This window comes from Catharus ustulatus, chromosome 8 (assembly GCF_009819885.2).
Source record: "Catharus ustulatus isolate bCatUst1 chromosome 8, bCatUst1.pri.v2, whole genome shotgun sequence".
NCBI lineage: Eukaryota > Metazoa > Chordata > Aves > Passeriformes > Turdidae > Catharus > Catharus ustulatus.
The window spans coordinates 8,364,762-8,390,487 of record NC_046228.1 but is presented as its reverse complement, the minus strand read 5'-3'; the positions used below and the strand labels follow the sequence as shown (position 1 = coordinate 8,390,487).

The 25,726-nt window shown below is 39.4% G+C and overlaps 1 protein-coding gene across 2 annotated transcripts in view; it reads right to left on the bottom strand.

Annotated features, from left to right (window-relative positions):
- LOC116999481 (nebulin related anchoring protein) overlaps positions 1 to 19,394 on the bottom strand; it is a 47,910-nt gene extending 28,516 nt beyond the window's left edge. For both annotated transcript variants that reach the window (XM_033066224.1, XM_033066225.1), the window contains exons 1-15: positions 19,323 to 19,394; positions 18,959 to 19,053; positions 18,125 to 18,212; positions 14,946 to 15,050; positions 14,313 to 14,417; positions 13,518 to 13,625; positions 12,601 to 12,705; positions 11,963 to 12,070; positions 10,884 to 10,988; positions 8,025 to 8,129; positions 6,204 to 6,320; positions 4,736 to 4,840; positions 3,706 to 3,813; positions 2,903 to 3,007; positions 406 to 504 (exon numbers count right to left, since the gene is read on the bottom strand). In XM_033066224.1, the coding sequence (XP_032922115.1) occupies positions 406 to 504; positions 2,903 to 3,007; positions 3,706 to 3,813; positions 4,736 to 4,840; positions 6,204 to 6,320; positions 8,025 to 8,129; positions 10,884 to 10,988; positions 11,963 to 12,070; positions 12,601 to 12,705; positions 13,518 to 13,625; positions 14,313 to 14,417; positions 14,946 to 15,050; positions 18,125 to 18,212; positions 18,959 to 19,053; positions 19,323 to 19,394 (1,530 nt within the window). The remainder of the gene's footprint in view (positions 1 to 405; positions 505 to 2,902; positions 3,008 to 3,705; positions 3,814 to 4,735; positions 4,841 to 6,203; positions 6,321 to 8,024; positions 8,130 to 10,883; positions 10,989 to 11,962; positions 12,071 to 12,600; positions 12,706 to 13,517; positions 13,626 to 14,312; positions 14,418 to 14,945; positions 15,051 to 18,124; positions 18,213 to 18,958; positions 19,054 to 19,322) is intronic.
- Positions 19,395 to 25,726: the final 6,332 nt, after the last annotated feature.

Below are 25,726 nucleotides of genomic sequence, written 5' to 3'. Positions count from 1 at the left end.
CTATAAATTATAAATACACTCATAGGAATTTGTGATGCAAGTATGAAGGCAATAAGCTAATTTTTACTTAAGCACTAGGAAGTAGAAATTTATTGCATAAATAAAAGAGCTACTGATTATCTTTAAGTACAAAAGATGTAATTTCAAACCTTGTCTTAATAAATACACAGAAAATAATAATTTTAAAAAGCACATTGATACAAATCTTAAAAGTGGAGACAAATATTAGATCTACTGGCATGCTTGCCACATTTTTGAAAGTTATTTCATTCAATATATTCTTGGTTTGGCTATGAATCTGTTTAAATACTATCAAGAATAAAACACAAAAGGCTACAAATGCTATGAAATTTAATTATCTCATTATTCTAATTAACAGCAATGGCTAATGATGCCAGAACTTACATCGCTGAGCTGCTGTGCATTTATTTTGGCTTGAGCAATTTGTGGAGTGTTGGCAACAGAGCTGTACTTCAGCTTGTCTATGCTCTGCCTGTAGTTTACCTAATTTAAAATAAAATTTAAAAAAAAAAATTAGTAAAGGAAGAAATGGTCAGATCAGAAAATGAGAGATTGAGTAGATTAAGTTTTGCTAACTAACACTCTGGGTAAAATATTACTTAAACCATAATAAATAGACATGAGGAAAATGCCAGGATCTCTTGGATGAGAGCTGAGTTAGTGCTCTGAATGTTTCCCTGTCTGAGGTCGCAGTTTTTATCCCACTCTGAAAATTACTCAACTTACAATCTCTTTCTGTCAAACCCACAAATTCTTACAAAGATGCAGCACAAGCTGCAAATCATTGCTGTAAAATCCCCCAAACAATTGCTATGAAACTCATATTCTTAACGATCACTTAGTCCACTTTTATCTTCATCAGACAAGAATTATTGTAACTGTCCATGAAAAGGTCTGAAGTGTACCACTGGCTAGAGCAAATAAACTCTCTAATACTTGGCCATTACTGAGTTTTAATGTAATAAATTAATCACAGAATTTCTCTGTGTGTTCAGAGTTTTGTGTGGATGTTGAGAAAAGAAAAATATGTAACTATAATACAAAAAAAGCCATTTTAATGTCAGCCATCAAGAGGACTGGAGCCCACTAAATTACTAATACATTAATATGTTAGCAACAACAATAAGTTATAAAATAAATATGTAAAAGTCCCAAATTATGCATGATTTTAAAAAATGAGCTTTCTTTCAAACCTGTTGCTGCAAAAGAACTCATTGCTATATTACAAAACACAATTATTATTCTCTTCTGTAGGCTCTCATTAATATTCACTGTAGTTAATCACCACTTTGCAAACATTGCCAATCACATTGCTTAAAACTAGTTTCTTGAGAGCACCTCTTTCCAGTAAAGTGGAGCATATTTCTAGAGACTTTGAGTTACTGAAACTATTTCAATGCAAACCTTCTTATCTCCCATATCCTCACATAAACTTCCTCATTCTGCCAGAATGATAAAAGCTAGGAAAAAAGGCCTGAATTATCTCACAGGTCCAAAGTGATTAAGGTATTTAAAACAGTGCATTTTCTTCCTCGGAGGCAGAGAGAATTTTAATTCCATGGAAAGGGATCATTTCTTTTTAACAATAACTGTGTACTTATTGCTACTTGTGATTGCTTAGTGTATGAGAGTGTTGCATTCCTAAAAGATTTCAGAGTAAGCCTGTTGGTTATTCGGGAGCACACAGGTCCTGGGACCAATCCAAATCCTACACCAGGACTGGTGCAACTGAATCTCTGTGGTCAGTGGAATTATGTGTTTCAAACCCTTATGCTGACTTTCAACTACAGAGCCACTGGAATTGCTGAAATAATTTTTACATTTTTGACATGAATTTATGCTTACCTTGAACTCTTTAAGAACACAGCTGTCTCACAAAGTAAGCAAACACTGAATTTTACTGTTCTCAGCTTTTACAAAGTTAAAGATGAAGCCACTGCTGTAGAAGTAATAGCTCATCTTAGGGTTGAAGTTTACCCAATGCTCCCTCAAAAATATCAGGGTTCCCAATTCTAGCTCTTCATGCTACCATCCTTGCCTTGGAAGAGGTGTTTAGGCCCAGATAAATCTCACATAATGTTAATGACTTCTCTAAGGCATATTGCTCCTGCTTATTGCCATTCCAGTGTAAAGTCAGGTGTACATCCTTCAGGAAGTCAGAAATGCCCTGCAGAGCTGCTGCTCTCCTCCTGTTGGTTTCACAATCAATGCCTGGGACTGTGCTCCTAACTAAGGCACAGGGTAAGCTGCCAGCAGCAGAGGAGATCACTCAAGCTTTTAATGCTTGTGAGAGGTGGAATTATCACAAGCTGTGCAGAATGCCATCCTGCATTCACCTGGTGACACACACAGGCACAGCAGCACACAAAGCTCCTCAATTGCTCCAACCCAAGCCCAGGCACAGGGGCTCCTCCTCTGCATGGCTGGGGAGGTTCTGTCACCACCCAGCTCCCCTCCAAGGGCATTCACCAAGGGTCCACAAAGGCTCTTCCAGCCTCCCTGTGCTCTCAGGGCTGGATGCTGCTGTCGAAGCTGCCCCAGGATGGTGAGAATTTTGGAGCACAGAGCTGGGGTAGGGCAGGAGTCACTGATTTCACATCAGGAGTCACTGATTTCACATCAGGAGTCACTGATTTCACATCACTCTGCAATCTGTGCTGAGCTGAAGCCAACGACAGGACACGGCAGCAATTTTTTACTGCTCTGAGATCTCTTAGCACTGCACTTTTTTGCTTTAACTTTGTTAGCAGTGGCTGTTTGCTCCTATCATTAAATCATCATTTGACACATGCAATCTATCACAATCTCTCCTGCAGAGAGATGATGAGCTACGCAAGCCATAGGGGGAAAAAAAAATCCACAAAAACATAAAATTATTTACATCTTTCAAAGGGACCAACTTTCTGGTTGTCTGGTATGAAGGAGTGAGAGTAGCTGGGTAATTGTAGTCAACACCATCATGTTTGTAATCAGACTTATAGGCTATCTGAAACACAAGCAGAACAAAAAAAAATCATTCTTTTTTTTTCAGCTGTCATTTGTTTGAATAATTATCAGTCAAGAGGAAAGGAGAAGCAATAATATTAATATTAAATGCAAGAAACAAAGTAAGTTCAATGTCATGAGTGACAAAGAAAATGAAATTATTTGCATAGTTTAGCCACTAATTGATTCTTTTTCAGCTTCTCAATTAATCCAATGCCAACAGTGGGAGCATTAACTTAACTTCCACCTATGACACATCTCTTTTATCTTTCTGCTTAGTTCTCAAGCTTCTTACAGATTTGTAAATAATGTACTTGAAGGAATGGTATGTAATGAAATAGCTTCTTGACTAACCCAGTAAATTAAATTGGAATCCAGAAATCTTCATTAAAGACTGTTTTTTCCAGCAAAGGTCTGACCCTGGGGGTGGTGGCAAACAACCTTCAGCATCCTACTGATGTCAAAGAAAACTGAAGGATCTCAGTATGTTGCCAGATCACTGAAATTTCTTATTTTAACTTTGTCCACACAGTGAGCCATAAAACAGTACAAACGGGTTTCCAGAATTTCCCTTCTCAACACATCTATCCATCAGATCCCCAGTATAGTATGATCTGAAGTTTTCTATCAATTTAATTCTGGAAATACTGGAAGGCAAAGGAGGCCACAAACCTACAAGTGTGATTAAAAAGGACTCACATTGCTTGCCAAGCTGCCAACTTTCATGGCATGGAGCATCCTCTTGTCCATGCCAATACCCACATAGTGACCTTTCATTTCATTCTGGTAGGTTTCTTTGTATTTCAGCTGTACCAAAAACAAACAAACAAATAAATAAATAAAAATACATTCAATTTTTCTACCAAAGAGTTTCAGCTTTTTTCTTAAAGAGTTTCCATATTTTACAGTAGGGACACAAATTGTTACAGCTCTGGTCTACTAGTGTTGCTCCAATACAGGAACTCATTAGTCCACAACAGCCCTGGTATTTTGAAAAATAAAAGCTAAAACCCTCTGTGAGTTTCTTTTGCTACAAGACATCATTTTCTTGCTCTTCATATCACCTGAGTGCCACATAAAGAAGATAAATCTGCATTTCATCAGCAATAAATACTAGAACAAACTCCCAGGGGGACAATATTTGTACATGAAGAAATGAACAAAATTGGGTTGTTTTGGTGAATCTTTCACCAATCCCAGAGTGGGGGATTTGACAAGAAAAATTGATCATTCTACCATCTCAACTGTAGAGCAAGATATTTATTCCTCTGGGATTTCAGTGAATGGTAAGAGGGAGTATGAAACAAAATTGTATTTCATGAGATACAAGAGGTATAATTATTAACACTGATTATTTTCACACAAGAATTGTGTTCCTCTCTGGAATGAAGTCTGGTGAAGTCTCTTCTGCCAGCCAGGAAACGGACATGCACAATGAAATAAATAATAATTATGACAGACAACAGTAACAGCTGACTGCTACTCCTCTAGATCAGCAGTACATGGTAACCTCTCTTCCAAATACCAGTTGTTTTCATAACCCTAAATAAAATGAGCCCCAGCTATACATTAAGACACACTAGGATAATTGTACAAAAATGGGCTAAAATCAGTTATAATCACATTTCCAGCACACATTTATCTGAAACACACACACACACAGATGACTTGTGATTCCAGCAGCTACTAAAGCAAGAAAGCACACACAGGGGTGGTACTGAAAACTTACATCACTGGTGAATTTTGAGATCTTGCTCACATTCTTGAATTGTGGAGTGTCACAGTAGTTCATGCTGTAGCCTTTGTTGTTTCCAAGATCCTTCTTGTACTCCACCTTAGTGACAAAAATGCACAATGGGAAGTATGGTAAAACCTTAATCTGCTCTATCAAGTTCCTTCATACACTTTTTATTAAGCAGACCCACTGCTTAGAGATTTTGATACAAGGTTTTCATTAAATGGTGTATGATGAAAATTAATATGAAGAGACTTTTCATATACTCAGTTCTCATTTTATAGGCGAAAGAAACACAATTTAATCCTCTACAAAGTATATAAGAGTGACAGAAGGAAATCTATCAACAAAAACAATGATATTCAAAGAAATTCTGAGGTGAGTGTGGAGCAAATGAACATGTACAAATGCACCATGTACCAGATTCCAGCAGGACCTCAGCAAGAGCTTTTGTGCTCTTACAGTCATTCTTGTTTAAGGAACATGTACTCAGCCTGTAACAGCTGCAGTGAAAGACTGAGAGATGAGAAGAGCTCAGCTTGCTTAGTCGAGGAAATCAAAGGCAGAGAGAAGAAAATGATATATTTGTAAACCTCTCAAAAAAAGTAACCATGCAGGGAGAAGAACTTTTTTAAACTAAAGGGCAATGCTAGCACAAAACACAGTGGCAATAAAGTGGACAGGAATAAATGTAGGCTAGAATTGGAATAGGAGGATTATACGATGCTGTGTCAAACCAGCAGGAGCCAGGAATCATTGGCCCAGGAGGCCCCTTCCAGCCCTACTTCCAGGGGTTTTTCATTATTGAAGGTTTTATACTTTGACATCTCAAGAGTATAAGTTTTTAAACTGCCATGGGGAAGTTCTAGAAACTCACATTCATTAATAGTTTTATAGCTGATATGACACTATAAATAAATTAATAATTCAGAATCTACTGAGAATTCTGTTGCAATCTTCCCTTACCAAGCAGAAAAAGAATCAATTATCAGTGACTCACAGTCTTTCACATGATGGAAGAAAATAGAAATCTGCATAACCAGAACAGGATAAATTTTCCCTCTGTTCTTATTTTTTGATTATTAGAATACCCTTTGAGACACTAAGGTACACACCCAATTCACCCTAAAGCATTATATCTTAATATCCTATTAAAAGCACACTTCAGGTTTGGGGGTGTGGTTTTTCAGATTTTGGTTCTTTATGTGATCAGAACCAGAATCACTCTCCTGGGGTTAATTTCCCACACTTTCATACAGGTGATTGGAAGGGTCAGAATGCAGCACCTGAAGATCTGTTCTTGAGCTTTTCTCTCCAGTTGCTGTGCTACAAACAGATGATTTTTATGTACAGTGCAGTAAGAACAACAGCTTTTTTTTTAATTTGCAGTCCTTACTCATCAAACACAAATGTTTGTACAAGCTGCTCCCAAACTTGTTAAGACATCGATTCAAGCCTTTACCTCACTGACAAGCTTGTTAACACTTTGGGCTTGTTTAAGGACCAAGTTGTCTTCAGCTGTTAGGGAGTGAAAGTGAGCTGCACCTTTCATCTTGGAAAGATCTTTCTTGTATTTTATCTGAAAAGAAGTAGGGAGAATTATAAAATAGATGTGCACCTTTTCATCCTTGCTATTTAGACTGGCTTCATGAGTCAGGATAATATCTTCCCTGTGCTGGCTTTGATAAGTAAATGGAACTTGCCAAGCTAAAAAACTGTATTTACTGTCTTGAATAACCCAAATATAACCCCAAAGCCCTTCACAGTCCCTCTCAAGACATTTGACTAGACAGCATTTTTTATAAATTTCTGACATAGACTGAACAGCCCTGGTTGTTGTTCATAGCTTGAACACATTACTGGCAGATTCTTGACTGGAGCTTGTGTGCTCTTCTATTAACAAAGTTAATCCTCAGTACTTAATTTTAGTCAGAAAATTACAGATAGTCATCAAGTGCTCTGCATACTTTTCATTTTGTAGAAATCAGCTTTTTAAAAAAGCTGTATCTTTTTGTACTTTTAATGTGTTTAAAGGAATTATATTTCTCTAGAAAATCAAGATTGAAATAAGAGATTTCTAAATTTAATTTAGTCATCAAGTTATCGACGTAAATTGAACTTGGATGAGTGACAGAAGTAGTACTTGGCCTCTTATAAGTTATTTTACATGAACTGAAATGCAAAGTGTTTTGATTTTTTTTATTTTCCAAGTCTGCACTCATAAGGCAGGTTGGTAAGTAGTGTAGCATGCAAATTTTGCTATCATGAACCAATCGTCCTCTTCACTCTATGTAATATAAAGTAATGAGGAAACTACTGACCATTAGCATTTTTAAAACCTATAAAAGTGTGATCTTTATCTGGAAAGGTAAAATATTTCATGTTTGAACAGGGGATTACTGAGTTTATCATCAAATTGTGATTGGTCACAGAGGATTTGAGGATTTGATAAGCTCAGGTAACAGAACATGACTGATCCTTTCACTCCATTTTATTGCTTGTGTCTAGTCCAGACTAATAGAAGCTGAAAGACTCAACCATCTGTTGGCTCCCCAGAAGACAGACTGAGCTCATCAGCTCAGACAGCCCCAGCGGGGACAGGTGTCCGCACTACAGAAGTTGTCACTCACAGGAGCCCTTCAGAGCAGCCACAGGGTACTGACCTACAGGCTGGCCCATTTTTTGTCACTGCCAGAAATGGTCTCCCCAGACTGGGCTGTGGCCCTCAAATGGATGGGCAAGATGCAGGAATCACACACCACCACCTCCTTGCCAATTCTTTAGTTTACCACCCAAAACCAAAAATCCCATCCCAGAAATAAGCTCACTTTTGTGACGTGACAGTGTCATTCTGTGCTGCTTTGCCTCCATATGACTTGCTTTGTGCTAGAGGCATGATACATCAAAATATCAAAACCAGTACAGTTCATTCATCCTCCATTTATTCACTACTGGGAATACCACAGTAGTCCACAGGATGATTAAGGCAGTTGAAGGTTTCATTAATAATACAGGTGCAGATTTGCCAGGAGGGTTAACCTAACAGTAGGGATCCCCATTAGTTGCTACATCCATCTCCTCCCTCATGCAAGTTGGAGCTGTGCCCCCTTCTATTAATGGATATTATTAATCCCCTGAGCCATCCAGTTCCCAGCAATGCAGCAAAATGTCACTTTTGTTTACTTCTCAACTGCAGTTTTAGCATTCTCCTCCCAGGCACTGCTCTGACAAACTGCTGTTTTTAATTGTTTATGAATTGTATTGATTCAGGTTTCATACTTACATCACTTGCCAATTCATTTGCTTTCTTGGCATTTTGATAAGCTGGAGTGATCATAGCAGGAAAGCTTCCTTTCCCTCTGCGCTCCTCAAACTCATCCATATATCCCTGAAGAAAATTCAGAGTATTTACTCATTACTCATGGGAAGGTGGGGCCATGGGTTATTTCACAAAGTCCTTGTTAGTAGGAAGGTTCATGGATTCAATTTTTTTTTTCAATGAAAAAAATGACCAAAATACAAGAATAAATTGACCTGTCAAATTACCTATGCCTCTGAATCCACCTGTGCTGCATTCCCAGAGAAATTTAAGTAGCTATTAGATGTGGTCAAATAGCAATCAAGTGTACAATGACAGACACCCTCCTGATGTCACCTCATTTCTTACAGAGATATATGCTTGTTTCTCTGTCAATACATGTCTCCCTGGAATATTATTTGGTTAGCTAGGACACCTGCTTAAAGTTAGCAAGTTTAATATAGGATCAACCTTCCTTTGTGGTGCTACAGAACCTATTTGATCTTTCTATGGTCATTTTTCACATCATAACTGACCACAAATAATAGTTCTCTAGTGCAGTGATATGTTTTGAAGAGGGAGTAATAAATATAGCAGAGACACCTAGATATCAAAATGCCAAACTCCTTAGTGAGCAAAACCACCAAATTCTGTTTGTCTGATTAAAAAAACCCCAATTGTTGTGGAAGCAACACTCTTAAATCTATCTACAGATAAGCTTATGTGTAAATATTTGACAAATTGAAAGCCATTAAATAGTTTAACAAGTTTAACAGCATTTTTTTTTCCAATTGTAATGGAAAATAATAATTCCAAAGCCTTCTATGGCAAGATCTGGGGAGAATATGGAGTACAAACCAGAATACAAACAAGTGAGATATAGTGTAATGTATCTTCTCTGCAATATTTCGTAAATCTTTTGTAGTAAAGAGGCAGCTTGAGTGAAAATAGAATGTGCCATGAATAGAATGTATGTCAAGAATGCCACGGAGAGCACAGACAGGAAGGACTACAAATATCTGGGATAACTCTTTTGTGTGTTCTCAATGCAAAACCATCCACTGGAGGTAATTTTGTGCACCATCAAGGTCGTGTTTTAAAATAGGCCGCGCCACAAGTTTGTGAACAATATGATGCCATAGTCACAATGGCATTAAATTATTCTATAAACAGGCACAGAAAAGAAAAAATAGAGTAGATAAATCAGATGAGTTAGTTTCTTAAAATACCATTAATGAGTTTGAATTCTCCAGACCAACCTGCCTTTTGCTTCTAACTTTCTTAAATACACTTTATATAATTTCTAATATTGTGCATATATTCAAAGTTTCAGAAAACTACTTTAGCCACTCTTAAGGTTTTTAAACATAAACAAAACATATGTTCAGCACAGGAATTTTTCAGTAGGATTCCTTAAATTGTCTCATTTTATATATAAAAATATGCATGTGCATATATATATATATGTGTATATTTATATCTGTCTGATGCACACTCGAGTCATTGTTGATGATCTCACCAGTTAGAAATCTAATCCCTCTACCCATGTTAAGTCACCATTTACTCAGAAAGTTCCATTAATTTCAGTGACTCTGTGTTATTTGACTAATTATCAGTATCCAATCTATAAAGATTAAAACTCAAATCGAATTTGAAGTCCATGACTGAAGTTTCAAAGACACTTTCAAAGAAAGAAAACTGAAATTAATTCTAAAACAGAAGCATTCTAATGCTTGGAAATGTAATTAGTGCTTTTTCAAATTCATTTTATTTGTTTATTCCTATTAAAACTTGTAGCAGTTCAAAAGACAGAACTAATTGAAGCATTCATTGCTACAATTCTAAACTCATTTTCTTCAAGGATGGTTTGCTTTTCACAGAATACTAAATGTAGATTTGGACAGAAGAAGTAAAGAAATGAAAAATAGCAAAGGTTTTAGGAAAATACAGCCCCTGTTCCTTCATTTCTCCAAAGTATATGGACCTACTGAGGAGCAGGACAAAAACCCCTGAGATTAACTACATAGTTTTCTTTATACAACACCAATATTCAATTCCTTTCAAATTCCAGTTAGCTGCATTCAGTTCTATTTAGCTGTGCTACTTCCCTAACCTAATTGAAAGAGAACTTTGGGTGCATTTTGGACGACCACAAAACCAATTGTATTCCCTTAAAAATGAAACATAAGCAAAACAAATGCCACGGACCAAAACAGAACTAAAGCCTGTTTGGTTCCACAAATACAGAGCTACAGCTTGTCAGGTTTATAATTCCCCTTTCCTAGAGGAGGTGAAATCTCAGGTTTATAATTCCCCTTTCCTAGAGGAGGTGAAATCTAAGAGATTCAATGCTGTTCACACATATTTAGAGCTGCAAAGCTCCTAAACTTTGTGAAAATACCCACTGGGAAAAGGCACCTAACTCACTGCCAGCTTTCTACCATTTCACAACCCTTTCACTTTTCTCCTGGCTGAAGTTCCTTATTAATGGAATAGGAATATTTTGAGTAAGCACATTTCAGTGTGAAACATAACAACACCACAATACAAGTGTAGAGTGCATGCATGCACACAAATAAAATTTGCCAAGGCCAGTTTTTAGGAATGGCCTCACCACAAGGGTCATGCAGTGACAGTGAGCCACCTTGTAGCCACATCTTTTGGTGCCAGTGACAGACACGTTTAGGAGCACGGTGCTGTTTGCACACCATTCTTTCCCCTGAGACCTTGTTTTCTCACACAGGAAAACAAAAGTGAAAATAGGTGTGACCAGTTTCTAAAGCCTTGAGCAATCAGCGTAGCAGTGACCAACATCAGCATGGCTGTCTCTTGGATGTTACATACCTGCCCATATTGATCCGCATTTTCTCTTGCAAAAGCAACATCTGTCCCAGCTGTATGGCTGGCTTTTCCCTTGATCTCTTGTTCATACCTTTGATGATACTTTACCTAACAGGGAAAGAAGGAAACGAATAACCCGGGTGAGTTTAGTCTGGTACACAGATGCTGCACAATAAATAACAACCAATGACATGCACGTGTTGTCAATAAAAGATTGTCATAATTCCCATTGCCACCAACCTGCACAAGTCAAGTATGCCACTTGAAGATATAAAAACAGAACTACTGGTGTACTTTTTAATAATGCAGTAGGAACATGGGACTTGCCATTTCAATCCAGACCATTGGTTCAGTGTGTTCAGCACCCCCTGCTTGACAGTGGTAATCCCTGATGCTCCAGCAATTTTTAAAACATAGAACTGATCGTAATGCAAATTCATGGTTACCACTGAGCACATTTTTACCACAGGGTCACCTGAACCCTATAAATAAATGGGTTTGTTTCTGAAAGATGCTTTATCCCCAGTGATAAAGGGAATTTTAGGCAATCAACCTTCAAGTTTAGACCAAGATTTGCACTACATTTGCTGAAGTCAAAACAATGCCTGTAACCAGATGCTGACCTTTAATTGCCATGTGTGTTTGCTGACAAAAGTGAAGGGTTTTCCACAGATCAAAGGCAAACAAAAACATTTAATTGTTTTAGAGTCAGCTGCTTTTACCTTCAAAATTACGGATCTCTTATTTTCCTCAATGACTCTTAATAATGTTTTAAATTCACTTCCTTCGAGTTATATGTTCTTCCATATGTTATCTTCTCCAACAAAAAAAGCTTTTCTTTCAGTTTCTAATAACAAAGCACAATCAACTGTACATTTTGAAGAAATACTGATATCCTTTTGTGGTGCTTTTTACAGAGTATAAGGGCATTGTGGTTTTATTATGTTTGGAAAGGAAAAGAAAACCAGTAAGGATCAGTATGCCATGTTCATGGAATTTCTGCCAGTAAATGTTTTCATTCAAAATGTGTGTGGCAGTTTAATGTTTTCTTTCCCAAAAGAGACTTTGGTGTGGACACTTACATCACTGGCTAATTCATTTGCTCTCTTGGCTATTTGATAAGCTGGAGTGATCATAGCAGGAAAGCTGCCTTTTCCCTTCCGTTCTTCAAAGTCTTCTGTGTATTTCAACTGTAAAAATTCAAGACAGTTCAGGAGAAACTAGAGTAAATCTATCTTGATTGCACACATAATCAATCCTTAAAGTTGCAAAGTCAGGCTTTGATGGCTGTCATCTGCCAAAAGGAAGATGAACCATGAAGTCTGAACCTTTGCAGTTCGGTCTTTAACTACACAATCACACATCTTCACACATCTTTTGTTCAGGGTGTAGGATGGAAAGAGCTGTTTAAAGAAAATACTTCAGGAGTCTGCAAGATGCCTGCTCTGTTTACATTAGAGTTGTTCTTTACTTTGCATGGCAGCCAGTTGCTGGGTATGGAACAGACTGGTTCCCCAGCTTCTGTTCTGGCAGCCTAAAATGACCTCAAATTGAATGCAGTCTTTACAGCTGAAAGTATTACATGCTTAATGGTAAAACTAGTCTGCCTTTAAAACATTAATTTTTTATTTTTCTTTACTCATATTTTCAAGTAATTTATAAATACCCTAAGAACCACTTGCAGAGCCAAAACCATGACAATCTATTTTGTTTTACTTACATCACTTGCAAGATGTGCTCCAGCCTTTGCATGAAGTATATCTGGAGTGTCTACAACTGAGGTGAACTTCGAAACTCTCTCTTCATGTCCACGCTTATATTCCACCTGAAGAGGAAAACACATATATCCATATTACAAACAACAAGCAGCAAAAGTATATTTCCTCTCAGAAGGTTTCTGGAGAAAATGAGCAATAGCAGTTGTGACACTCTCCACTCTCCACAGCCCAACTATCCATATATCTAAGGCCCAATTTCTTTAAATTGAATACCAGAAACAGACAGAAATGGACCCAGATATTCAAATTTTCACTTGATATGTGTGACCCATACATTTGATTAAAATTCCATGAGAGCAGTCATTAATGTCCCAATGACAATGTGGATAGTATCTGAAGAAAATAATGCAATACTTTAAAATCATTTTTATGGGATTTATTTTTACTTATCTTTTTCATGTGAATTGTTGATTTTTTAAATAAGCAATTTTCTGTGCATAAATTTAAAGTAGCTTGTATATTAATTAATTTCACTATTACAGCTATTTGATTTCAAATAATAAAGTGAAAAATGTCAAATGTAAATAATTAGGTGAATAAAGCCATAATGTCAAAGCAAAGGTAATGAATTGAATTAACTTTTCAGGGCAAGTCACAGTCTTTTTCAAGTTGTGATAAATTATGGCAGAGGTTGCTACATTTTCCAGGAAATATCTACATTGTCATTTATTCTATATGATTGTCTTCCCAGGTCAAGTAGTTTGTTAACTCTGTTCTCTGCATCATGTTAACATTTTCTCACTTTGAAAGAGTATAACAAATATTCACCATAGAATCTAACATCTCAAGTGAATGGCCTGAACCCAGCATTCCCCAAACTCAGAAGTGTAAAATACAATTAAAAATCCCTGTGACTTACATTACTGCTTAGCTGGTTGGCTCTCTTAGCAACCTGATACCCTGGAGTGATCATAGCAGGGAAGCTGCCTTTGCCTCTTCGTGGTTCATATTCTTCTGTATATTGAAACTAGAACATTAATTTGTTTATTAGAGAAGAATCCACTGTAGTTTAATATGATTCCTCTTTTCATGCCTGCCTCCTAAAGGTATGTATCATTTTATTTAAAAGCAAACAAATTAAAGAATTTACCTTTATGAGTTTGTTAGTTACAATTATTTCATCCATTCAATAGAAAACATTTCTCATTCACATCAATTATCCACTGTTAATTGCCTATGTTGATTAGGTCACTAACCCATTGTAAGGACAGAGTCATAATTCAAAGATGATTTTTATCAGTCATGGAAATTCAGTCAATGAAAAGTCTGGTCTGAGGAAAATATGACACATTTTCCATCATGAGTTCTGCTCTACTGAGAGAAAGAAAGAGCACTGCCTGCTAGATCAGAGCACCTCAGTTTGGTGAGCAGCTGAAGTGCTTCTGAGTCACATAAATATATAAATGCATGATGGCAATAGAACTCTTATGTGACTTTAATCACTTACATGGCTAAGTATTGTTATTGACAGAAATAAACATGCCAGTGTCTCCTTTGGCAACATCTTAACAAAGATCAGAGCATAGACAGACCCTCCAGAAATTCTTCCTGCAAAGCCTGGAGGTGACATCTTACCGAAGACCGACTTTGATCTTTTCTAAGTCTTCAGAATATGAGAGACCATGAAAATAAAGCCAAACATCAGTCCACTTACATCAGCCAGAGCCTTTTGTGCCTGTGTTATCTTCACCATCTCAGGATCTGGGATTGTTCCTGGGTACCACGATTTTCCCTCTTCATAGGAAGCATAGTAAGCATTCTACAAAACAGGAACTAAATAACTACCTATCTTACCTTGGTTTTAACACTCAAACAGCTGATCTGACAGGGAAAAAAAAAAAAGGAAACACACAGTGCTGTGGAAGTGAAATTGTGCAGCACAAGGCCTACATTCCACATCCCTTCAGAGTGCCAAGGCAGAACTTGTACAGCAAGAACTGACATCAAGATGACAGGATCTAGGATCCTGGAGTGAAACTCAAATAACAGCCCCTGGGAATCAGATTCCCTGCTGTGAAGCTCCAGTGCCAGTAGAGAGAAGACACATAGAGTATGGCTGTACATGCACTGTAGAACACTCTTCCTTCCTCACCTTCTGATTCTCCTATCCTAAGCTTTGCTTGAGCTACTTCACCTTGAAAAGTTTAGCCAAATGAGAAGCAAAGGCTTTTTTTTATTATTTTAGCATTGAAATGTTGTGGTTAAACCCCTTACAATCAGGACAGCCAGGGCCAATCCTTGCTGTCCTGCAGGCTACTGGCTTGGAGACTAGAGGGGTATTTCTTACCTGGGTAGCCAGCTGTTGGGCTTTATAGACACTTTCAATTTCTCTGGACCTTGCATCCCACTGAAAGACTGATTTCAATTGTTCACTCTCTTCTCGATATTTTATCTTAGGAAAAAAAAAAAAAAAAAAAGGTGATGACTCATTTTAATAGTTTGTTAGTACATACTAACACATACCCCCTTTGGAGAAAAATAAGACGGGAGACGAATAAGGTGATGATTGTGATGATTGCATTTAGCCCTAAGGCCAAAACTCTGCTTTCTAGTCCACACTCAGCTTCTACCTAAGATTTTTGCCAGTTTAGGAGCAGCATATTGCACCTGAAACCTGGCATGACATTCTGAAAGAATAATCTGATCTTTAGATAATACTTTTTGTGGGGGAAATCATCTATGAGAATTGAAATACCTAAGAAATTTTAAGCAGGATGTGTCAATGCATTAGATGAAAACACTGTTACCAAGAGAGCATGATTCTACTCTCCTATTTCCCTGCACAGGGTCCACAAATTACTATGTCCTAACTGTGCATATGTAAATGACTGCTATATTTAGTCCTGGGTTATTATGTTCCTACTGCTACTTTTATCATGATAGCATGTAGAAATCCAACTGAAATCACAGCTCTGCTATACAGCTCACTCTTCAGATGCAAAAACCCAGGGCAGGAAATTTAAACTGACTGGACAGAAATGTTACTGAGCTTGTGTACCATTATCCCCATTTATAAATTAAGCACAGAGTTGCAGAGAGCTGAATTATTTGTCTGCTAATGCAGAAATTCTGTATAGAGAGACCTAATTTTTATGTTTCACTCCAGCAGTTGTATCAGCATGAGACTTATGTGAGAACATCATGTTGGGATTGAAGAAACATTCTATTTTCTGCATCAGAAATAAATATAAAAACAACAAACTTTCATAGTAGCAAGTGAAACCTTTTCCCAAGTTATCATTATTTTATACATTTAGTAGTGAAAAATTTTCCTGCTTTCACAATTTCTTTACTTTATACAGAAGTACTCCCCTTAAGCAGGGACTGCAAAAACAGCTTCTTTACTACCCCTAGCAATTTATCTCTGGAACAGAACCTCATTATGTGATTGAAAAGGACAGAAGGTGTTTAAGGTGTGTAAAACAACAGAAAGTGATCTTTGAGCTATAATTTCTCTGGCTTGTGTACTCACATGCACTGGAAGTATCAGTCTCATATCACTGCCTAAACCAGAAATAGAACCTGCAGTAATCCCAAACTCATTCCTGAGTAGATCCGTCACACACAATTTAAAGTAAGTGAGACAGTCATTGCTGAAATAGTTACAGCCCATGATACTGCAAAAACTGAGGCATAAGAATGCTGTACAAAATGATACATGATGCAGTGTCTGACGAAGGCTACTCATGTGCATCAAGTTTTTAGAGCTAATTCAGGACATCAGAATAAATTTTGCATGCCATAATCTAAGAAATACAACTTTGTTAATATTAGTGACAGCTAATCACATCAAAACACATTGCTTTGCCTGTGAAACACATTCACAGTGAGTAATGCTATTTTAGAATATAGAAAGACGTGAAATTCAAGGAGAGAAGGAGAGAGGTGAGGTAGCCATCGATTACTGGGCGTTGCTGTGTTTTTATTTTAGGTTTGAGGATGCTGTGTTTTTAATTCAGGTTTGAGGATGCTGTGTTTTTGTTTCAGGTTTGAGGATGCTGTGTTTTAAATTCAGGTTTGAGGATGCTGTGTTTTTAATTCAGGTTTGAGGATGCTGTGTTTTTAATTCAGGTTTGAGGATGCTGTGTTTTTGTTTCAGGTTTGAGGATGCTGAGTGTGGAAGGAGCGATGCGGGACGCCCTGGGAATGACGGCGGGCCGCGAGCGCCCCTGGCGGCCACACGGGGCACAGCAGCGCCCGCAGGGCCACTGCGCCCTCATCCCCAAAAACACCTCCATCCCCCAAAAAACGCCTCCATCCCCAAAAACACCTCCATCCCCAAAATGCCTCCATCCCCAAAATACCTTCATCCCCAAAATGCCTTCGTCCCCAAAATGCCTCCATCTCCAAAAACGCTTCCATCCCCAAAAACCCCTCCATCCCCCAAAAAACACCTCCATCCCCAAAAACACCTCCATGCTCAAAAAAGCCTCTATCCTCAAAATGCTTCCATCCCCAAAAAAACACCTCCATCCCCCAAAAAACACCTCCATCCCCAAAAACGCCTCCATCCCCAAAATGCCTCCATCCCCAAAAACCCCTCCATCCCCCAAAAAACACCTCCATCCCCAAAACACCTCCATGCCCAAAAAAGCCTCTATCCTCAAAATGCTTCCATCCCAAAAAAACGCCTCCATCCCAAAAAAAAGCCTCCATCCTTAAAAAAGCCTCCATCCCCAAAACACCTCCATCCCCCAAAAAACGTCTCCATCCCCAAAAACCCCTCCATCCCCAAAAAATGCCTCCATCCTCAAAAATGCCTCAATCCCCAAAAAACTCCCTCAGCCCAAAATGCCTCCATCCCCTAAAGCCGCCTCTATCCTCAAAAAACGCCTCTATCCCCAAAACACCTACATCCCCAAAAAACACCTCTATCCGAAAAACACCTCCATCCCCAAAAAAGCCTCCATCCCCAAAAATGCCTCCATCCCCAAAAAACACCTCTATCCCCCAAAAATGCCTCCAGCAAAAAACCCTGCCAAGCTCCCCAGACATGGTGCTTTCCCACCTCAGGCTCGGCGGAAATACTCAACAAAGTATTTCTGGGAACTCCTGCCTGCCTCCCACCTAGATATAATTTATCTATTGATTCATGGCAGTTTCTGATGAGACCACAGAGCAAGTTGTTCTTTCTTCCAGAGGTTGTGCAATCCCACTTAGTCACCGAGTTTGCACAGCTCTGGGCAGTTTAGGGGAGCTGTGCTTCCATACAGATTATTAGACATACAGGTGAGGAGTTCCAATCCATTTTTCCTTCTGAGAGCAGAAGCAAATCTAGATCTGAGATTTCTTACACATGAGTAATCTCATTGAAAAAAAAATTATGATTCAAACCCAGCTAGATCTTACTGATCTAAGAGAACACAGGAAGTTGAGTAAAAAGCACATATTTATACTTACAGAACAAGAGACATAAATATGTTATCAAAATGTAGAACAAACACATTTGACCCTCAAGCTTCTTACCTCACTCACCACTTCAGACAGTTTTTTTGCATTCATATTTACTGGTGTTTCAAACACACTCGTGAATGCATTGTTTTTGGGATTGTGCCTAGAAAAGGGAAAAGTGTAAAAGGGTATCAGGAATGCACCAGGCAGCCCACCAGAAAGGTTCTCTTCAGGCACTCAAAAACACAATACCAGCCTCCCCCCCTCTATACACTATTCCCTCACTCACAAAGAGATCTTAGATTACATTCAAGTTATTATTGAAGGGAGTTTGTGCCTAGAGCAAAATTAATTTTAATGATCATCATATCAATGCTGTGTTTCTAATAACAAAAGAGAATAATAGAATAAAAGACAACTGTCATCTCTCCTTTTTCTGCTGACAAATTTGACAGGAATTGATCATTATAAAATAAAAACTTCCTAGAACAAACCAACTCCAAAATCTGCATTTTATACATTTTCCTTATGATTAGCTCCACCTTGTTAACTCTTAACCACTGATTTGGAAAGCACTGAATTTTGTGGTTGGTTTTATTGTCTTCCCACAATACTGAAATGGAACTTTATTTGGTTATCTTTCAACACAGTGGACAAATGAGGAGGCTTCATGCATGGTAAAAAGAGTTTCTCATCATTTGTGATTCACATAAATCCAAAGATACACATGAAGTCACCAACAATACCTAATTTCACATCACACATGGGACAGACTGAGTCCAAATGGTGATCTTCCATTATATTAACATGACTAGCCAAATTAAATCTTTGTTTTAAAAAAAAAAAAAAAATTAAAAAAAAATTTTAAACTAATTTTAAAAAAAGAAGGAAAAAAGGAAATACACTTACGCTTGACAGTAAGGCTTTTTCTCATGGCTAACAAAGTTGTTTACTGTTAACATCATCTTACATACTTCACAGTGGAAACAGGCTTTATGCCACGTCTGGAAATGCCACAAAAGAGAAACCAAACTGATATGATTTGTATTTCATTATTATTCTGCTAAGTTTAAAATCTCACTATTGATCCTCACCATTCATTTAATGAATTTGACTATTTTTTTTTCTTGAAATATATACATGTTATTAATTCATTTCAGTTCTGAACCCAGTTAAGAGCAAAGAACTTTCGGACCCGAGAGATTTGCACGGTGTTAGAAGCGCCAATCTGTACATTTATTATAGTCCAAAATGATAAAGAAAGAGAACTGACCTGATCTATACAGTTAATCTTCTCAGCAGGGTAAACCCCATAGCCACATCTAGCACACGGCTGCACATTCATCTTGAAATCCACAGAGTGAAAAATATATAGGTTTATACAAAAGGTTCAAAGAGTATGAAAGTGACTTTTTGGCCTGTGCAAAGCACACTCTAGACACTCCAGTCAAGGCCTTTTGCTGTGGTCAATGGCTCCCATTAAAGCTCTGAATTGAAGTCTCTTGCTCCCTTTGCTGACCTTCTGTTTCAAAGTCAGCTGCAGGCTGGCTTTTAAAGCTGCCAGTTAGTAAGAGCGGTTATTTTGGCAACTGTGTCAGTGCAGAAGGGAGGGTAGCAATATCTTTCTCTAAATAGAAGAATGAACTCAGAGAAACGAATCACATCCATGTGAATGTTAGGGCCTGATCATTTTGTATTTCAGTTTTGCTGTCAGAAGCCCAGGATGAAGAGAAAAGTACATTCAGCAGCAGCGTTTTACCATTAGTTTCTCCTCACCCTGATAAACAAGTGGCCTCAAGGGGGAGTGTTGTGTTTTTAGGAGCAGCCTCACAGCAGAAGGAGGCACCACTGGAGATACAGATGGGATTAACAGATGAGTTTGAAGCTCCTTGGCCCTTGGGTGGATGTAGAAGTTCACTGCCATAGTCCTAGACAAGTTATTAATTTTTTCTCTTGGTGCAGCTCAGTTTTACCTAGTATATTATGTCAGCAGAGCAGAGCACACTCTTTTCTCCTACCTCCCTGTTTCATCCACCTGCCACTCCATCTCCAGGTGTAGGAGGATGCATTGTGAAACAGGCAGAGCCCCTTATCTCAAAGTGTTCTAAACATCCTGGGTACAAATCCAGACTTCTGTCTCCTACAGGAAAAACTTCAGAAAGGAACCATTTACTTTTGAATAGAATGAACAAAGCAGTTATTTAACAGTGTTCACCAAAGGTAGATTAGAATAGATCAGAATATAAAAAATCCTTCACCAAAAAATGATAAGGATTGTCTGATATCAGGATTCAAGCAAGCTATTAGGGTTGTGAAGTCTGCTCTGGACAAACTTAGCTATTAAATTCTACCAGCTACACATGGTCAGGATTTAAGATTTACATCTCACGTAATCATCATGCCTCCAGCTGCAGGGCTCCAAAACCCTGGGACACAGCTAAGAGTTATCTCAATCTGAGCAAAAGTCTACTTAGTCATCCATGCATCTGCCCCACTGCCTGCAGCAGTCCTGGGATATTGCTAAGCACTTCCCTTTTCTATAAATTGCAAACTATTCCATCATAATAACTTCTGTCTAAACCTTCTGGGTATGCTTAGAGAGCCTCCATTCATCTCTCTATTGAGATCTGCAGTTCTGCTTAACTTATTATTGCTACTTTTACTGAATGCTGACAATGTACTGGCACAATCAACTGTCAGCAACTGGTGTGCTGAAAATAGAGTCTCTAATCTGAAGAGCAGTGGCACAAAGCCCTGAAAACACTTAAGGCCTTTCAAAGTAACTAATATCAGTATATAAACAGATGCATTTTCATTTTTAAAAAATGTCCCCAGAACATCTTTTCTTACATTAAAATAACTGCTGAGTTACCTCATGTTATTCTTTTTGGGATCAAGAAAGATTTATGTTGACCAAGTTACATCACAGTAATTATCCCACTCACACCTGTGAACCAAAATAGTTTGGAAGGCTTCCAGTTCCCTTCTCACACAGCTTGGCATCTTGTCCCAGATTGCCATTCTGTTTATGCAAGTGACCTGTATTAGGATCACAGTGGCCAGGCTGTCCCCTCCTTATTTAGCACTTGGCACACTACCTCTTTGTGTTTATCTACCCCAGGAGTCACCATTCTGTATGTTTTCTGGACAGTCCTAGTTGTGTCCATGCTGTCTGAAGCCATGCTGGAGCCCTTGTCTCACTCTTTAACAAGAATAAGGGAGTATGACCTGCTCCTGTCCCTGCACTGCTTTAAGACCCTCCTGAAATGAGTTCAGAGAGTTGGTGAAAGCAGGACATCCCTGAACCACACAAAACCATAAAGACTTGGTAATTATAGAACAAATAATTCACCCAGGAGTCACCTGAGCACTGATAACCTGGAGAGAACTCCAGCATGGATCATCATGCTGTCCATATGCACTATGTACCCACTGAAGGGAATGAGACCGTGTGCTCCCTCCAAGACAGATAAAGCCCTTTATTTCACAGATAAATCCTACTTCATTTCAAGATATACAAAGCCTGTTTTTCTCTTTTCACAGTGACAGATACTGCTAGCTTGGCTGGTACCTTGCGTTTTCCATGTTCTCCTGCTTCTCCCAAGGCACAGCATGTTCAAGAGAAGAATTATGGTGAGACACAGTGTCCTCTACAGCTGCTGTCTTTTCCCAGCCACACTACTTCCCTTACATTCATTGTGCACCAGTTCTGCTGGAGTCTCTTAAAGATTTTCCCATTTCTGAGGACCCCAAAACTGTCCTGTTCTTCACCACCCTGGATTAAAGCCGACTTGCTAGCAGAAAAGGGAGTTTATCAAAAAATAAACATGGAATGGTCTCATTACAAAGCATGCACTGCATTTTGATCATTCAAGGAATTAAATCACAAAACCAGTGCAGTTTGTTATCTTGACAAATCTTAGCAAGACATTTTCTCTTCAGTTAAAAGCTCATTGTGGCTTTTTTCCTCCTTTAGTAAGGCCTCATAAAGGCTTTTTGATATCAATGAACATCTTAAAAGGCTTTACTTAACAGTAGAACCTTAATCAATGTGCTTTGAAAGTACTGTGGTTACACGTAAAGTACAAGAAGACAGTACCTTGAAAGTGCAAATTAGTGGGAAGAAACATTGTTACCTCTCCAGCCTCCTTAAATTCTTTGAATTAACCGCACAGGAAACTTGAAGCACATCTGCATCCTCAATCTGATTGTAAAAAAGCACATATTAGTTACACAAAGTAACCTCTTAAGAGACATTCAAGTCAGGGTCACATCCTCTGTCACTCCTGAATTCAAGCTGTGCCCTTCCAACCACGTGAAGAACAGGAATCCAGACAGAACAAATTATGGCAAACCTATCTTCCCTCTGTTTGCAAAAAAACCCCAAAGGTGCTGGCTCACCACACAAAGTGGGAGTTTTATCCACTGGTAAAAGCTGTCTGTGAAATTTCAAGCGCTCAACCAGCCTTGCCTCTGTTCACCTTCTCTGAACTCTGTGGTTGATTAGTTACCTGGGCTCAGGGCCTTTTGCCTCTCTCCGTGCTAATCAAATTTAGCATAGTAGCAAATCCAGCTTGGAGAAATATTGAAAGAAATATGAAAAATATTTATCAACACCAAAATTTCCCAAGACTTAAATAAAAACTTCTAAGGAACCACCTTCCAAATTTGTACAGTTGCTTTTTCCATTTTTGTTGTTTTGGAAACCAACCAACAACTGTTTATATTTCATGATTAAAGGGTTTATGTTTACACTTTCCCCTTGTTGCCAGTGTCAAGAAAACCTGAGAGTGTAGGGATTTTGCAAATGCTTCTAACTGAGTGAGATAAAACAAGAGAGAAATTGAAAAAAGAACTAAGGGGGCAAGAAGATATCACTGTTACAGAGCAGAGAAAGAACTGGTGAGGATGTGCTACAATCTAAGCTAAAAGCTTGAAGAAAAGTGTGAAAAGCATGAAGAGCATATCCCACACGACCACCAGTGTCCAAATATGCCCATTTGTTGTGTATCATAACACAAATAAGACTTAAAACTCATAAAATATGGCATGTACAACAGATTATCTCTGCCTGATTACAGAGAAATCCCAACAAAACACGTGCATCAAGCCAACTGAGGCACATTATTCTACAGAATTCCATAAAGCTGTGGTGGGATCAATCACCCTGCCCCATATTCCTCACAGCATATCAAAACCATCTATCCTGTCTTGCAAAATACATGAAAATCTGACAACTGTTGTTTAGAAGGCAGCACATTGTGAGTCACTCAAATCCTCCATCCTAGAGGTACCCTCACACCTGCCTCCCAGGTCTCACCAAACCCCATCCTTGTTTTCACAGATGTGCAGAACACAGGACATAGTTATTAATCCAGATTATTCCAGGCACTATTCAGTAGCCTCAAGCCTTCTAGTTTGTACCTGCCATCCCCCTTTCAGTTTCCCAAAGGCACACCCCATTTTCACCCTGCAGCTGCTTGCAAGGGTTAAACTACAACAAATAAAGTGTTTATTTTCCCCAATGCAAATATCCAGTCAAAGGCTCCATTATTAATGTTTTTAAGGAGGAGAGTGAGTCTCCAGGGCAAAGGAGAGGAATGCTGATGCTACAGGTATCACACTGCTGGTTCTTCCCCCTGCCCAGTAATGCATATGGCCAGCTGTGCCATATTCTACATGAGGTTTTTTCCTTCCTGACCCTTTCCTAGGTGGCAATCACTCCACACCCTGAAGCAAGATGCTTCCTTCTATTTACTATTTTTTCTAACTTTCCCCTTATTCCACACTGAAGGCAAGCAAGATTTTCTGTAAAAAGAAGTCTAGCACCTTCTACTGCATTAAAATTAATATGTGTTTAAGAAAGGTATTGCATCCCACTGAGGAATCAAACTTTCTCTTTGTGAATGCCAGCAACCAATGCGAAAAGAAAATAGAAATAGAAGTTTCATCAACAGTTTGAATCAGAAATTCTCCATAACCAATTCTGATAGCAAACTCTTGAAAATTGGCAAGCATTATCAGACAACTTTTTTGATAGCAATACAATGATGTTTAGAAAAAAAAGCTGTTTCTAGATCTGCTAATTTGGCTGTGGTGACCAGATGGCAATGGATAAACATTTTCATCAAGATACAGAAAGTGAAGTTTCTGTATTTCCAGGGTAACACCCATGCACAATCAGAAAAGCATTTTTGGATGTTCTGAATTTTAGGTGCCGCTGCCAGTCACTGCTGGTGATTAGAGTCCTCCTCCTCTCCTCTCCTCTCCTCTCCTCTCCTCTCCTCTCCTCTCCTCTCCTCTCCTCTCCTCTCCTCTCCTCTCCTCTCCTCTCCTCTCCTCTCCTCTCCTCTCCTCTCCTCTCCTCTCCTCTCCTCTCCTCTCCTCTCCTCTCCTCTCCTCTCCTCTCCTCTCCTCTCCTCTCCTCTCCTCTCCTCTCCTCTCCTCTCCTCTCCATTTCCAGTGTCTCTGCTGTCCATGGTGATCCATTATGGATTTGGAAGTGATGCTGTCCTCTTGAAAAGAAGCAGCTAACAGATGGCATGAGAGGAACCACGGGATCCTGTTGGTTTGATTTTCAGGAGAAAACTTTGGCTTCGCATCCAACCAGGAGCCACAGGCATAATCCCAGGAAGCAGGGAGCAGTCCCAGCAGCAGCGTGCAGACACACGGCAAGAGCTCCTCCATCACATCGAGGCACTGACCTGTGGGGAAGCAAAAGCCTGTTTGTTACCAAGCCTGTGTTTTGTGCCAATTAGGAGGCAGTTACACTGAAAAATGTCTCTTTGATGTAAATCTCTTCAGGTAGTGAATGTTAAACACCACGCACCGCTGGGTAGGTGTATGATTTTGCAGGATTGGAGCCCACATCCAGGAGTAATTAGCAAGACTGTGCCAATCTTCAGTCCCTGCACTGGACTGCTGGGCCTGATGCTACGGCTGCTCAGTGGGATATCGTAATTAGCAGAGATGCAACACGCAGAATAATTGGGAGGATAAGGAAATGCCACTGAAGTTTATATAAGGGGAAAATTTCCTTAGATCTAGACAACCTCGTGTCACCATGAAACTTTCAGCTCTTCTTTGGCGGGGGTGTGCCAGAGCACAGCTATTAAAAGGTGGCAATTTCGGTGTCGCTGTGATGTGGCCGGCATTACCTGGGGAGCGAGGAGGGCCTGGGGCTGTGGCTGAGACCTTCTGCTGGGGAGATGGACGGGGACAGGGATGGGGACAGGGATGGGGATGGGGACAGGGATGGAGACAGGGATGGGGACAGGGATGGGGCAGGGATGGGGACAGGGATGGGGATGGGGACAGGGACAAGGGTCAGGAATGGGAGTGGGGTCAGGGATGGGTACAGGTGACAGGGATGGGGTCAGGGATGGAGTCAGGGATGGGGACAGGGATGGGGACGGGGATGGGGATGGGGATGGGGTAAGGAATGGGGACGGGGTCAGGGATGGGTCAGGGATGGGGACAGGGACAGGGATGGGGTCAGGGATGGGGATGGGATCAGGGATGGGGATGGGGACAGGGATGGGGACAGAGATGGAGATAGGGATGGGGATGGGGACAGGGATGGGTCAGGGATTGGGACAGGGATGGGGATGGGTACAGGGACACGCCAGGGAGCCCGCCCCGCCCCGGCACCGCCCCGTTGTTAAGTTTCACTTTAAG